At 41.1% G+C, this 16,461-nt stretch overlaps 1 protein-coding gene across 1 annotated transcript in view; it reads right to left on the bottom strand.

Moving 5' to 3' along the window:
* The window catches only part of LOC148363142 (sorting nexin-1-like), a 17,150-nt gene continuing 689 nt past the window's right edge, over window positions 1-16,461 (bottom strand). Inside the window, exons 2-15 of the mRNA XM_088340730.1 lie at window positions 12,903-13,737; window positions 12,297-12,433; window positions 12,066-12,141; window positions 11,932-11,975; window positions 11,722-11,863; window positions 11,585-11,663; window positions 11,101-11,176; window positions 10,911-11,024; window positions 5,935-6,028; window positions 5,652-5,857; window positions 3,464-3,607; window positions 3,312-3,392; window positions 3,178-3,249; window positions 1-958 (exon numbers count right to left, since the gene is read on the bottom strand). Of these exons, the coding sequence (XP_088196856.1) occupies window positions 908-958; window positions 3,178-3,249; window positions 3,312-3,392; window positions 3,464-3,607; window positions 5,652-5,857; window positions 5,935-6,028; window positions 10,911-11,024; window positions 11,101-11,176; window positions 11,585-11,663; window positions 11,722-11,863; window positions 11,932-11,975; window positions 12,066-12,141; window positions 12,297-12,433; window positions 12,903-13,737 (2,151 nt within the window). The 3' untranslated portion in view covers window positions 1-907. The remainder of the gene's footprint in view (window positions 959-3,177; window positions 3,250-3,311; window positions 3,393-3,463; window positions 3,608-5,651; window positions 5,858-5,934; window positions 6,029-10,910; window positions 11,025-11,100; window positions 11,177-11,584; window positions 11,664-11,721; window positions 11,864-11,931; window positions 11,976-12,065; window positions 12,142-12,296; window positions 12,434-12,902; window positions 13,738-16,461) is intronic.

Here is a 16,461-nt window from a genome sequence, read left to right on the forward strand (position 1 = left end):
TGGCAGAGGGAACGTTCTTTATTCAGCAACATTCATCCAAGTCCGTCCGAGAGACGCTAGGCTTTTTATACTGTGTTCTTGTGATTTTGCTTTTATCTGAACCGAAAAGTATTCTTTCTCGGTATTTTTCCGGCCCCGACTTTGCTCTTGTGATTTCTTGTATCCATTGTTTCATAATATCCTGCCAGATGTTTGTTATCAAGCTGATTTACAGTTAATCCACAACAGTTTTTGCTCAGGTTCCATTTTTAAATTTATTTTTCTTTGAATACAAACAAAAAATTGGGTGCGTTTCCCGCCCGTGTCGCTTGCATCGAAATTCTAAGTAATTAAACAAAAAAAATGTTGGGGTTTAACCTTCTCCCAAAAAATGGATCAGGGAGAAAAGGTAGCTATGAACAAAACTACACGAATTGCATTTTTCAAGTTTTCTTTGCGATTAACCGGTAAACTTTGCGATAACTCGATTTTTAGTGTACTGCAAATTCTCCTTCGTACAGAGAATAAACTGCGGCTGTCATTTGTAACCTGAACATTTCATTGCGTCCTCCATTTTGTACAAGGCACACATATGGGATTCGTTTTTTGTATATATATAAAGACGCGAGTGACGACCATGCAATCTTGCTCCTTAAGACGTTTAACCAAAAAAAGAAATGACACCGGTACTACAGATTTTTCTAAGCCAAACAAAAAGTCTTCTTCTTTATCCCTTTGGAGTCGTTTTTTTCCGGACGCCTACGCCGTGAACGACAAACACGGAAGGAAGCGGTGGCGCGTCTTGCCTTTTGTAAGAAAATCATTTGTCGGTAAAGACGTGGCAATTGGAAAGCGAGGAGCGGCTTGATTGTAAACGGGTTTTTTGAGTCCTTCCTTGGTCTTCGAACCGGGGGAGGACGGGCTCCGCTCAGGCGATGGCTTTGGCTTCAGGTAAGAAAGCCTCCCAGTACTTGATCAGCTGCGTAGAGAACACAAAATCTGAGAGGGAAGGAAGCTCCAGGGTTCCTACACCTTTTTCATAGCAAATTCAAGCACTTTCACGGCCAATTTTTCACTTTATCCAGAACCTTCAAAGGAAAAAGTCCTTTGTTCCTATCTATGATATTTAGGTGTCAATGGGCTGCGATAAACTGACACAAATTCTGCCATTCTGCATCAACAACTCAAACGCCGATTGGCTACGTCGCACTCGTCTACAAACCCAGAAAAGGGCTCTATAGGTGTTGGGTTCAATAAGGAAGACAAAGAAAATAGAAATGACTATGTATAAAAAGAAGAAAAATGAGCCTAATTTGGATTTATTTTAAAATGGTAAAATGGTAGATGGTCTGCATTTATATAGCACTTTTCTAGTCACTGAATACCTCCCAAAGCGCTTTACAATGTGCTTCACACTCACCCATTCACACACACACACCTATAGGGAGTCAGCCACGCAAGGCGCCTACCTGCTTTTTGGGGGCATAAGGGATTCAGTGTCTTGCCCAAGGACACTTCGACATATAACACTGAGGAGCCGGGACTCGAACCTGCGACTCCTTGACTGCTGTTCTTTTGCTCTTTGGTTTACGTGTGTGTTTTTCAAAAAATATCAGTGTAAATTGTTTAAAATAATTGTAACTAGTTATTTTTATCAATTATTTATAGCATTGAAGAGGTAATATTTTTAATCTATATTCAATTGTTTTGCATTTTCAGGGATTTTGTATTGTCGTTCGATTTTGAATTTGCTCAGTGTGTCAAAAGCGAGAATTGTCTTTTGTGTTTTACAAAAAAAAAATAGCTATGTGAATATTTCAATTTCTATTTCATGTGTTCTGCAATGACCCCCAGCAAAACATATGAAATCACTAATTACTAAATGATTTGGTGAATAATGTTTTATACTGTTTGGGAGCCGAAAGCTGTTCTCAGTGAGCTGAGCCAAAAGAGACGGAATTCTAATTAGAGTTGTCCTCTTGGCTGCGACCAGTAGGGGGCCGTGACGCTTCACATGACGCCATAATGACGAGCAACCAGAGCAGCCGTGTTGGTGTCATTTTCACGCACACAAAATTCAAACATTTTCCTGACCTTAAAAACACATTAAAACTCAAGGATTTCAAGAACCTGTATGAACCTTGAATCTTTGAGAAAAAAATCCCAAAAAAGGAAGACAATGGGCTAGATAATTCAGGATTTCTTTGAGATAAGCGTTTGTAAAAAATAACCACTAGAGGTCGTTGTAGATTAGAATGCAGCTCAAGCCTTGATTGCTTTGAAAGAAAACACTACGGAAGCTCAGAGGACACCACTCAAGCAAAATTCTGAAACCTACTTCCATATTTCCATGCGTGGGCAAAGATGAATTTCAATTAGCTACAGAACAAGCAGCTTTTGTTTAGCAGCATGTGAAAAAACTCAAAAGGCCAGTAAAAGATGTGTCATGCGTCAAGACCCAGAATTACAGTACTGAGCGATAAAAGTGGCTAGAGAAGGAAGCATTGGAAATAAAACAGATGCCTGAATAACAGAATTCGGCGACGTTTGCGTGCAGCTGTGGAAGGCTAGTAAGACCAAAGGACAAAGCTAGAGCAGCTAAAACAATAGTGGCTAATCATAGCATGCAGCAAAGTGGCTAACATATCTAGCTAGAGAAGGTAACAGTGGAAATAAAAGCGTCGGATGCCTGAATCACGGTTTAATTCAAGTATTTTCATACCATGGAATTGTATAATGCATCCAATAATGCTTTAATTGTATTCATCTTATTGTTTCTTCTATTTTGTGTGAGTCTGTATCTGGTGTTTCAGGTTAGTGGGTGGGGAAAAAGGATGAAATGATCTGCATTTATATAGCGTTTTTCAAGTCAATGAAGTCTTCCCAAAGTGCTTTACAATGTGCTTCACATTTACCTGTTCACACACACACACACACACTCACACACCAATAGCGGCTGTGCAGCCATGCAAGGCGCCAACCTGCTTATTGGGGGCATTAGGGGTTCAGTGTCTTACCCTAGGACACTTCAACATGTAACACGGAGCTGGGATTCGAACATGCGATCTCTTAATCCCAGGAAGAGCGCTTTACCTCCTGAGCTAATGCCGATGGGATTTGAATTCCTTATTGAACACTAAATTTTTTGAGTCAATTCAAATTTGGATTGGATTAATGTAAAAAGTGTGCCAAACTCACCTGTTGCTGAGACTTGAGCACATTCTCCAGGTATTTGACAATCTGCCTTTTGAAATTCCTGGCCTTTTCTTTCTGTTGAGAGACGGATTTCACGAGGGCCGTGTCCGAAAAGGGCCTGCGTCGAAGGCACGTACCTCGAATCTGGTGACTTCCTTGCGCACGGTGGCCGAGACGCGGTCGAAATCTCGCTCGAACTGCGTCACTTTGGCTTCCCACTGCGGACGCAGAGAGAAGAGAGTCAAGGACGGCACGCTGGTGAGAGGGATTTCTTTTGGTTCGTTCTCACTTCGGCGATCTCCTCTTTGGCCAGCTGCAGCTTGTCGGGCTTGTTGGCCCATTGGAGTTTGGCTTCGGCCTCGCGCTTTTTCTGCAGCGTGCCTTGTGCGTCCTGCCAGCGCTGCCACGCCTTCATGCGATGGTCGAATGAACCCTGAGCACACGGAGAAGCGCCGTTCACTGGCCAGGGAGGTTTTTGCGGCAGTGTTTTGGGAAATTTGCAGTCAATTCTAGTTTTATCTAGAGGCAGTGTCTGAAATAACGTCTGCCCAGACGCCCGGGGCATGCATCTTTTACGTCAGGCGTACAACTTACAAAACATTTTCGCCCCGGTGGCTGACAACATTTTCAAGGGAAAAAATAAATAGATAAATAAACAAAACCCCAAATGATTTTTTTTTTTTTTTCAACTCAAACGTTTGCTTCATTCTGATTTTGAAATCTCCGTTCGGTTTGGAAATTTCGGCGTTTCGGTTCGTTTGGCAATTTGCATACTCGGCAGCCAATCAGAAGCCCGCATCGAATAACTTCGTGCTTCCGGACATTCCCGAGCGTTATAAGGTCGCTCATTTGCATATCATTTTCCAAAGTAGACGCACAGAGAACACAAGAAAAATGGAGAAGTGGTTAGGAATCAGGACAAAACCTCAGCCCCTAGAAGAAAGATTCAAAAGAACCTAACAACATTTATGACGCTCCAAAACGTAAACGTACATTAAAAGCATCGTGGAAGAGGAGTTCACGTAACTTGTAGCAGACGACGCAACGCAAACATTGCACGAACGAAGACGAGTAAATACAGGTACATACTGATAGCAGATGGAAAACAGCGATGTCATATACATGCAATGAATGTGATCGGTAGATTTATATTAAACTTAATTTTAAAGTGTTCTGTTATATATTGTGATTATCAATCCCTAATACTTTGCAACAATGTGTTGTTTTTGGTGTTGGTCTTTTTTTTGCGATTAGTCGTCTTATTGCGTTTCAAGTTGTGAAAAATGTGGCCGGCAACTTTATGGCTGGGCAGGCAACATTTCAGAGTTGTCTGCCCTGGTGTCTAGTAATTTTTTGTCATCAGTTTCAGACACTGCTAGAGGTCAGCAATAAGGTAAAAACACTAGTCAAGTCAAGTCATATTTATTTGTTTGTTTGGCCCTTAATCACGTTTTCTCTTTGAATGAAAAAAAGCATTATAATGTACACAATATGTACCTGATGCCATGAGGATTAAACTACCATAAAAATGAAGTCATTCACGTCCACACCTGGCACCAACCGCGAGATAATTTTGCCGTTGACGCTTTTGGTTGCAGAATGCCAACGGCCGCGGCATTTTTAGTTCTGCTCCAAGTTGTTTACATCACGTGTTTTCGGATCATCGTAACGATGACAAACACAAGCACATATTTACCACACGGCAAAAGAAAGCGCAAATGAGGGTTGTGTTGCGTAAAATGTGAGCCCTATATTTTAAGACAACTCCATACGTGGAGAATAGTGCCAGATTGCATCACACGTCTGTTTGTGTTGTTGTCATTGGCAGGAGCCACGGTAATGGACCAAATCGCATTTGCTTGTGATTGTTCCTAAAGGATTAAAAGAATACTTCAGGGACCTGACATTGACGCTGATCATATGGAAAGAGAAGTGTAGCGTTTTTGGATAGATCACTTCCACTGATGTTCAATATTATATGAAGACAGATCTTCCTGCTGTCGCATTCAACTTCCCACTGTTGATTCATTTATGTCAAGTTTACGGGCAGCAGCTCGATTTCCTTCTTCAACTTAAGGAGTGATCGCCTTAAACTTAAATACTGCATCAAACGCTTTTTTTGTAGTAGTTGCCATGTTGATGAGGGTTACTACGAGTGACTGTTTTACATTAACGGTAGTTGTTAATCATGCAACTCTGAACTACTCTTTAAGTGTATTGGTTTACAGTTGCTGCGCAAAATACGGGGAAAAAAGCCGCAATGTTCAAAATGTAGCAAAAAGTAGCAGCTGGTAGTCCGGAATGTATGATATATCTCTTTGCGACCCTACCTCAGGTTAGATTATAGTCGTATTCAGAAGGTCTACAACATTGTGATTTGGGTTTCAATATTTTATTAAATTGCTTTGGGCCAGAGGAAATTCAGACTGGGTTAAAAAAAATAAAGGTCCATCAACTAAATTTAAAAACAGACGTACCCTGACGGCCCCGAGCAGCCGGATGAAATCGGCAATGAGCTCAGCAAAACAAAAGGTGTCGTTGGCCGCCTGGTCCTGATGCAGCTGCTCCATCTTGTCCTCCACCTCCGCCAATTGTGAGAGGGCGCGGGACAGAGCAGTGTTGTCCTCCGCGCTGCCCAGCATGGCGGTGCTTTTGGCAAAGCTCGCAGTGTTCATGGAAAGCTCTGAAGAAGGCAAGCCATCTTTCAAACTTCAAGCTACAAGTTGGAGCTTTATTCCAAAAGGTTAAAGAGATGATCACCTTTCCTGTGCATGACCAGCGACTCCACCAGAACGTGAAGCTTCCGGAACTGTTGGTCTGCAGCCTCCACTTCCTGCAGTTTTTCCTCAAACCACTGTGTCACAAGAAACATGGTGGTTGGATAGAGCTAAGCATGCTAACATTTACTAATTGGTCCAAAGCAAAAATGTTTCTCATGGGAAAAAAAAAAACAGATGCATGAGATTTATCGCCCCAAAAGTTAAAGAAGGCAAATCATTGCTGCCATAAATCAGCTTCAACCACTGCCATGAGAAACCTCAAAATGATAACTAATAAAACATTCCTTGAGCCTAATGTATATGTCATATTTTAATTATAGCTGCAAATATGTACAATTTAGTTATATACTATTTTATACACTTTTTTATTCCACTTATACTCAAAAATACTTTTCATACATTTGATCTCAGCCTTGAGTGCATTTCTTAAGAAGGGTGTCTAAACCCCTTTGCTTTGGAATGTGTCTTTGATTTCCGTCTGTGCAGATAAGTCATTGCCTAAGGGGGTTAGAATGTGTGTGTCGTGCCCCATTCTGTCCGGAGGGCGATGACCTATCACCCTTCTCCCAAGCTTCAAAGAACTATTGGGAAATTTGCATCGACACGGCACGGACCAATGAGCCAGAAGCTTGGTCATGGGGCGTGAACATTTCATCGGCATGGATTATAACATGGGAAGATCCTGAAACCCTGTTGTCTCGACGATACAAATACACGATTGCATTTGGAAAGGAAGAAAGATCCGATGTGTTTAACTCTTTGATTCGGCTAATAAATCAATATGTGGACTTTACTTGGCTCAATAACTTCTCCGAGTTCTGTCTTCGGAGTCAGATTTCAGTTTAAGAAATGTTAAAAAAAACAACGATGCCACTGGATAGGAATGGCTGATACATTTTAAGTATGGGAGTACTACAAGTGGCTTGTTTTCACATAAACTAATGCAGTGTGTGCAATATGTATATGACAGTGTTATTGTGCTCATAACAACATCTTGTAATTGAAGTTAACCACCATAATCTAAAAAATTGATTGGTTGATTGACATAGTCAAGCTCCAGTCACTATTTTGGAGACATTTTTATATATATATCAGGGATGTGATTTGACCAAAGTGAAATTATCTGAAAATTAGCCGGGGGTCTGGGGGCCGTGGGCACCCAGCTAGGTCCAGGGCAGTGCCCTGGTGGAGGGACAAGTGGGGCGAAGCCCCCCGGAGCTCATGGGTTTTCCGTGTTTTTAAGTACTTTCAATGCACTCAGATGACAAAGAAATGGACAAAACAACAGCATAAATTTTCAATGTATATTGAACTATCCCATATAAAATTACAGTGTAAGTCAACTCAAAATCAGTCACATTAAAAAACATTGGACTGCCTTTGCTTTTAAAAACTATCACTGAGAATATCATCATATCTAACTCATGTGATTACTAAGTTAACACATAAATCATGTTGAAGAGTTCAAATTTCATGAACAAATAATTGTATCATGACCAAATGAAAAGTAACTCATATTAGAACATACCACAAATGTCTTTGTTATAGCAGAAGATGTTATCTGTCGGAGTCATGTGCATACACAATGAACTACTAAATCACTGGCCATGCAGAAACATGAAATTCATTCAAAGTTCTGAAATTTATATTTTCTGTCACATTCTAGATGAATTATAACATCACTTAATATCACAAATATTGTTTTCTATGTTCTACTCATTAAAACATTCAACATATTTACAGGAATATACAAGTGTTCATTCTTGAGCACAATCCATTCGCATGACACAAACACTACTTCCTCCTAGACTTCATTGCTTTGGAATGGGGCTTTCTAGCCTGCTTCTGTGCAGCTTTGATGGTTCTTCTTGATGCAGCCTTGCTCATTTGGGTGTCCTGTTTCACAGCAAGTTCTGTTCCTTTTGCAGACAACATAGCTGCTTCTTTATCCTTCTCCTCCCTGTACCTTTTGGAGGATGTCCTCAGATTTAGGCACAGTTTGGACTGCACAGGATCCATCAGAATGTCTTTCCTTCCAAAATGGCTGACAGAGGTGGTCTTTCTTGCTCTTAGGGCATATTTCACAGTCTGGATAGAACTGTATGTGGCTATGTCCATTCTGCATGTTTTGGGGTTCATGGTAGAATATCATACAAGTACTTAATTTAAAAAATATAAATACTGACAATAATTTTTATTACTTATAGGCTTAATAATATTTTTAAATTTCCTAAATCATATTTTAAATGTTATAATTTATTCTTTTTAATAGCAGCGTATCGGAATATTTGATAAATGAAAATACAATAATTATAGGCCCTAAAGTAAAGTGTTGGTGTAATGTACACATGAAAATCTATTATTGTAATTGTTAAATATTTATGGCCATTTTTATTACGTTATAATATTTTCAAAAAAAAGGGGAAAACTGTCAAATAAATTTGAAAAGTTTACCACCTACCTCAAAATTCACGACTCTATCAGCAACTGGTACAGGTTGTTGGGGTGGATCACGTCTCTCTATTACCGCTTCCGATTGTGATGTCAATAAGGGATGGAGGCCGTAAAGTTTTGGAGTTTTCGTTTGGGCACCGAAACTTCCAGCGATGGAATAATTTGTTCTTCTTGACTGGAGTTCTTTCACGTGTTTTTTTGCTCTTTGCGTGACTTTCAAGAGCTTTGAAACCTCTCCCACCATAGTCAATGGTATCATAGCACCAAATGCAAAGCGCTTTCCCGGCACGATCGATCTTCCGAATAAAGTCACTGAACAAATTCGTCACAGTCTTCTTTCCAACATTTGTAGATAAGTCCTTCTCTAACCAGTCCCATCGAAACTTGTTTTTTACGATCTTATCAATTTCTTTAACTCGCGGAGCATCTTTGCGTTCGATCACGGACATCTTTCTTTAAACACCCGGCAAAAACGTGTGAGAAATGAACAATGGCATATTCCTATGCCTTTATAACCAGCGCGTTTATTGGTCAACACGGAGACTTCAACCAATCAGTTACGGAAACACTAAAATGGAATGCTGTAGAGACGAAATCGGATTTTTTACCACTTAAAAAATCGGAAATTTTAAATTTTTATTTTTGGAGATAAAAAAAGCGGAATTCCGCGAATTAGCGGAAAAATCACATCCCTGATATATATATATATATATATATATATATATATACTGGACTGTCTCAGAAAATTAGAATATTGTGATAAAGTTCTTTATTTTCTGTAATGCAATTTAAACAAAAAACAAAAATGTCATACATTCTGGATTCATTACACATGAACTGAACTATTTCAAGCCTTTTATGATTTGAATATTGCTGAATTTGGCTTACAGCTTAAGAAAACTCAAAAATCCTATCTCAAAATATTAGAATATCATGAAAAAGTATACAAGTAGGCTATTCAACTAATCACCTGAATCATCTAATTAACTCGAAACACCTTGCGAGGGTTTCCTGAGCCTTAAAAACACTCAGCTTGGTTCAGTAAACTAAATCACTGCTGATCTGACTGCTGTCCAGAGGACCATCATTGATACCCTCCTGATGGAGGGTAAGACATTTCTCAAAGAGCAGGCTGTTCACAGAGTGCAGTTTCAAAGCATATCCACAAAAAGTCTGTTGGAAGGGAAAAATGTGGCCGGAAACGCTGCACAACCAAGAGAGATGACCGCAGCCTTAACAAAATTGTGAAGAAGAGCCGCTTCCAGAATTTGAGGGAGCTTCAAAGACAGTGGGCTGAAGCTGGAGTCTAGGTATCAAAAGCCACAGTTCACAGACGTGTCCGGGAAATGGGCTACAATAGCCGTATTCCCATGGTCAAGCCACTTCTGAACTCAAGACAACGGAAGAAGCGTCTGACTTGGGCTATGGAGAAGAAGCACTGGACAGTTGCAGAGTGGTCCAAAGTCCTCTTTTCAGACTAAAGCAAGTTTTGCATTTCATTTGGAAGTCAAGGCGCCAGAGTCTGGAGAAAGGCTGGAGAGGAGCAAAATCCAAGTTGCTTGAAATCCAGTGTGAAGTTCCCACAGTCAGCAATGGTTTGGGGAGCCATGTCAGCTGCTGGTGTTGGTCCACTGTGTTTCATCAAGTCCAGAGTAAATGCAACTGTGTACCAAGAGATTTTAGAGCACTACATGCTTCCATCTGCTGAAAAGCTCTATGGAGATGAGTATTTCATTTTCCAGCATGATCTGGCACCTGCCCACAGTGCCAAAACCACCAGTAACTGGTGCACTGACCATGGCATCACTGTCCTTGATTGGCCTGCTAATTCCCCTGACCTGAACCCCATCGAGAATTTGTGGGGTATAGTTAAGAAGAAGATGAAAGACACCAGATCTACAAATGCAAATGAGCTGAAGGCCGCTATCGAAGCATCCTGGGCATCAATAACACCTCAGCAATGCCACAGGCTGATTGCCTCCATGCCACGCCGGATTGATGCAGTAATCCGTGCAAAAGGATTCCCAACCAAGTACTGAGTGCATCAATGGACATTTTCAAATGTTAGATTTAGTTTTGCTGTTATAAAATTATTTTTTTTACTTGGTCTGAGGAAGTATTCTAATATTTTGAGATAGGATTTTTGAGTTTTTTTCAGCTGTAAGCCAAAATCAGCAATATTCAAATAATAAAAGGCTTGAAATAGTTCAGTTGATGTGTAATGAATCCAGAATGTATGACATTTTTGTTTTTTTAATTGCATTACAGAAAATAAAGAACTTTATCACAATATTCTAATTTTCTGAGACAGTCCAGTATATGAGACACATATGGAGACATATCCGCCGTTTTTCCCCCTCTAAATTAAGCTTGAAGTTAAAAAAGTTATCGGTTATCCGTGTCCAGAAGTAGATTCGGATCAGTTCCTCCGTATGACAAATAAGTAATCGTGCGTGCTTAAACAAACTAACGAAATCTGGCGCGAGCAGCCTTCAGACTCACCACGTCCGACTCGTTCATCTTGATGGTCATTTTGCTGACGGCGTCAGTTGCTTTGTTGATCATTTTGAGGAATCCGGCGCCGCTCAGAGCCTGTGTGCTCACAGCTCTTGGCAACTGGACACGCAAAATGTTGCTTGGGATAAAAAGTCCTCAAGTTTCAATAAACGAGAAGCACAAAATTGGACCTGACCTCGTCTCTCTCCAGGAACTCTCGCACGTCGGGGTCTTGGATAAGAGACGGGTGCGTGACTACTCGTTGAAGGTACCTGGTCAAAGAAAAACATAAAACTTTTTTTTTTTAAATAAAATTTAAAAAAAAAAAAAAAAAAAAAAAAAAAAAAAGTTTTATACAAATTAGATATCAAAACATGCTAACATTTCTGAATATGAATTGAAAAATAACAAGTTTATCTGCCAGTGGAACAAGAACATTATAGTCAGAAAGGTGATTATTTTGATGCACGAAAATATCAAATCGATGTAAAAACAATTTTAAGCAGTAATGAAGGCGGCAGGTCCATTTGTTAGCTAACAATTTCACAATTCTCCTTTCCATTCGTTTTTGGAAAACTCCTGCTTTGTAGTTTTGCATGTATAAATTCTATATGTTGCAAATTCAATCAATGACTCTTCAAAATTAATTTCAGACAAAAGCTTTCAGTCTCATCCTTCACCTCTCAAGCGCGCCTCTCCTCCTCTCCAAAAAGTCTGCAGACGACGAGTCCTCCTTTCCCACCTTCACCTTGGTCATACCTGCAGCACACGAATTGAGAAGAGCGCCCTCCTGTGTCAGCAGTAGTGGCCAACCTACCCAGGATGCTCTTTTCCGGGGGCGGGGGCACAATGAATCCATTCGGTCCGTGCTTCTCAGAGAGCTTCTCATAGAGGCCCAGGAAGTCGCTGAAGCGTCGGCGCACCGTGAAGGTTTTGTTGCGGAACATTGGCAGCGTGGTCTGGAACCATATATTTTTAAATGGATGAAAATGACACGTGTGGCCCGTATATACAAAACTAGCTTTACCTGAGTGGACACTTTGTAGGCCATGTAGGCAGTCATTCCATCCCCTGCACATCGTAAGAATAATTACAACAAAGGTTAAATACTTTGGAAAATTTGCAAAGTAGGACGTTGAAAAAAATAAAAACAAAAAATACCTATTTTTTCTGGGTCTGTAATAGAGACAACTATGTCGAATTTGTCTTCCAGTTCTGACTCTTCCACTTCTTCAAGCTGCAATTAATGGAGAGGCAAAGTGCAAAATAATAACCACTACTGTGAAACTAACTAATGACCCAAGAGGGTTTTAGGATCCAAATATTTCCTAACATTACTTAAAATGTTATTTGTCTAACATGACGTTGCATTAATAATAATAAGAGAATTACCTCCTCCAGCACAGCAGACTGTGCCTTGACCACACAAGAGGAGCTCGGAACAGTGGAAGCTGGCGTGGAAGGTTTAGCAACATCAATCTTCTTCCTTTCACTCTGAGGACTGTCCAGGGAAAGCTCCACTGTGGCTTCTGTTTGTGGGAAGACACGATGCTAACTTTACAATCATGAGCTTCATTTCAGACACAATTTAAAGTGGGGTGCATCGTTTGAGGTGGCCTCAAAGTCTATTACTTATGTGTTGACAAAGCCTAAGTGAGTTCAAAGAGCCCTTGTACTTCAGTTTCCACTGTGCCCATCTGCTTTTTTCTTGATTTTAGCAAATCTGTTCGGGGTGAAACACATTTGAAAAAAAAAGCACATTTAAGAGCTGCGCATACTTTGACGCACATAATGAACAACCAACTAAGGCTGCAATACGACTTAATGGAAATGGCAGTGGCGAGTAAAAAGTTTTCAATTCTGTTCACCTCTTTTAAAGACAATTTTGTGTGACTGATTTAATTACCTATTAGTTGCTTAAATTATATCAAAATGTTCCAATACTGTGGAAAAAGACAAGGAATGCAGATAAAATCCGTCATCATTTGAAAAGTGCACCTGCAAATATATCTGTACCCTCCACATGAACGCCATTGGTCCTGGCACCGAGGTGGGATTGGAGGCCCGGGGAAACGGCTTCCTCTGCGAAGATGTCAGCATCGTTTTTCTCCGCCGGGTGGCCGCCGTCATCTTTTGGCGACTCGTTTGCCAGAGGCTTGTCCGGCAGTTTGTCAAATGCGGGCGTCTTCTTGGCCCCCAGCGGCTCGGAAAACAGATCTTCGTCGGGGTCGCCGAAAAGCGTCTTCTGAACCGGCTTGGGGGCTTTGGTCTTTTGCGGGTCGGCAAACGGGTCGCCGCCTTCGTCTCCGAAGAGGTCTGTGCCGGCGCTCGGCTTCAGGGGCAGAGCCTCTTGGAAAATGTCCGCCAACGGGTCGACTAGTTTGCTGGGTGGAGGCGGTTCTAGGTCCAAGCCAATATCCAAAAGCGGCGCAGTTTCTTTGACTTCTTGTTTCGCGGCGTTGACGTCATCCGAAAGACTTTCTCTGGGCCCAACTTCCTGTAAACGCGCTTCGGTTTCGTTTCCCAGTATGTCTTCAAAATCATCGTCGAGGGGGTTCCGGTTTCCTTCCGGGGCGGCCGGAGTCATCCAGTTGCCTTCCAGGTCGTCAAACTCGTCAGAAGGCTCGCTCGGAGTTTTGGATTCCGATCCGCTGCTGATGGGATCGCTGGTGGCCTCGCTGGGCGGAGACATCAGGTTTTCGCTCGAAGTTTTAGAACCGAGGCCGCTACTGAGGAGATCGCTGGTCAGCTCAACGGTGCCGTCGCTTGGGGGGCTGGCCAAATCCTCGCTTGGGTGACTTAAGGTTGGAGTTTCACTGAGTGAAGAATTGTTCTGGAAACAAGTGCAGCAGATTCAGTATTATTCATTTTATTTTTTGCAATTCCAACTGTGCAGTCCAACCAAAAGTAAGATCTCATTTTACTTCCTAGTGGGTAAAAAATATTTACTCACAGTAGTTTTTTCTGTGTTTAATATTGGACGCAGCAAAGGAGATAGCATTGGATGCCAATTTGTTGTTTTGACTAATGTTGTGCACTGATGGTTTACATCAATGTCATTATCAGCCATCGTGTTGCTGTTATTTCAGTTCCACACCCTTTAGAGCAGCTCTGCTTTTATAACCTAAACCTAGTAAATTTAATAAAATGAAAGGTCTTGGGGAGGGTGGTACTTCAGAACTGATTGGAATCGCCCATCTGAGGTCTAGGCTCTCCCTCTGTTCTTGTGAGTTGAAAATCCATTGATGTCTCCTCCCCGAATTTTTAGGGTATACTAATCGTTAAACGTATCAATATATAACTCAAAACAAATATCGGTGCGCTTCTTTGTCACCACTTCCAAATATGGGCATGATATACACTTAAAAAATGAAGAACGGTGGATTTTGTGCACAAATAGAAATGATTTTTGGTGAGTAAAATGTGGATATATTCATAAACAATAGTGACATTTTAGGTTGTTATTGGTATTTTTTATATGTGTCACAGCCATAGCTGCAGTGAATGTTTATACATGTCACTGTGTTTTCAGATTTACAATGATTTCCTGTTCCATTGCTCAATAAACAACAAAGAAGCCTTTTTTGCACTTTATTTAAAATTGATTAGCATATATCAAGTGTATAGCCAATGTCTAAAATGACGTCTGCCCGGACGCACGGGGAGCGCATCTTTTACATCGGGCGTACAACTTACAAAACGTCTCCGCCCGGGTGGCCGACAACTTTTTTAAGGGAAAAAAAAAAGAAAAAAAGAAAAAGAAAAAATGAACACTAAAAAGGTATAAGTGATTAGGAATCAAGCCAAAACCTCACCCCCAATAAAGTCAAAACCTCAGCCCCAGGGGAACTATTCAAAAGAAGCAAACAACATTTATGACGCTACAAAACGTAAACGCACATTAAAAGCATCGTGGAAAGAGGAGTTCACGTGGCTTGTAGCAGACGGCACAACGCAAACATTGCATGAATGAAGATACAGGTTCATGCTGATGGCAGATGACTGAAAACAGCGATGTCATATACATTCAATGAATGGTATAAGTAGATTTATAATAAACTTAATTTTTAAGTGTTGTTCTGTTATATATTCTGATTAGGGTTAGTAATTGTATTCATATTTAGTTTATTTTGTCATTTATTAGCATATTTGGTATTGGAGTAGTCCAAAAGTAATTGAAAGTAATCAAGTTAAAGTAACCCTACCCAACCCTGTCTATGCAGCCCTTTGAGACTCCTCGTGATAAAGGGCTATACAAATAAATATGGCTCGACATGAAACATGCTTATAAGAATCTGATTAATCGATCATCAAAATGATTGTTAGTTGCAGCCCTACTACCGACTATCAAGAAATACAAGAAGGGACACAAATCCTTACTCTCGCAGTTACATAATAATAATAATAATAATAATAATAATAGGGCAGCACGGCGGCGCAGTGGTTAGCGCTTGTGCTGCACAGTTCATGTCATGGGAACCTGTCGTGGGTTCAAATCCAGCTCCAGACTTTCTGTGCGGAGTTTGTATGTTCTCCCCGTGCTTGCGTGGGTTTCCTCCGGGCACTCCGGTTTCCTCCCACATTCCAAAAACATGCATTTCAGGTGAATTGGCCGGTCCAGATTGTCCCTAGGTGTGAATGAGCGAATGAGTTGTCTGTCCCCGTGTGCCCTGCGATTGGCTGGCAACCAGTTCAGGGTGTCCCCTGCCCACTGCCCGAAGATGGCTGGGATGGGCTCCAGCCCCCCCGCGACCCTAATGAGGATAAGCGGTACGGCTAATGAGATGAGATAATAATAATAATTTCCTTTGTATTGTCATTCTTTGTAACAATGTACACAGAACGAAATGTCGATACACCTGACCCGTTGTAGCGGGTCGATGCAGCCGCAGCCAGAGGGCGCCGCCATTATACCAATTAGGTATGTCTCGGTCGAGGCGCGAACCAGCGACCTCCCAGTCTCAAAGCACATGGCTGTAACCAATCGAAAATCGGGACAATTATTAAAAATAAGTAAGTGATTAAAGCAAGGAAGTCTAATGGCATGACAATCTTCAGAAGTGGAAATTTAAATTAGTCCACCGTCTCTCCCGGCTTCTGCATCCACCCACTCGCTCCACTCAACCAGCTCAAGTAAATTCTAACCAAAAGGTAAAGAAATGTTTTTTCCTCTGAATTTTCATTTATGAATAATATTGTTCAAAAATATGCATGAATAGTACACACAAGTTGAATGCTTTTATCTGGGGTACCAGGGCTTCGGAAGGCATGATCTCATCACGATAGGTTCCTATCCCTCGCTATATGACTGTTTCACTTTGCGATTCCACATCAGTGTCGTACCCCGAGGTTCCACTGTAATTACAAATGCAAAGCCAGGTCTGACCAGAAAAGAAAAGCAAGCTTGCACATTTACGATGCGTAAAACTGCTGACTTTTCTTTTTTTACCCCTTTTGAACTTTGAGGCGAAAACATCCGGGTTCTAACCACGTGACCGCCTCACTCTCACATGACCACTCTGCACGGGACATTTTTTTATCGCAATTCAAATTCAAA

The sequence above is a fragment of the Urocampus carinirostris genome, chromosome 7, assembly GCF_059441175.1.
Source record: "Urocampus carinirostris isolate Australia breed hairy pipefish chromosome 7, RoL_Ucar_1.0, whole genome shotgun sequence".
In the NCBI taxonomy this organism is placed as follows: Eukaryota; Metazoa; Chordata; class Actinopteri; order Syngnathiformes; family Syngnathidae; genus Urocampus; species Urocampus carinirostris.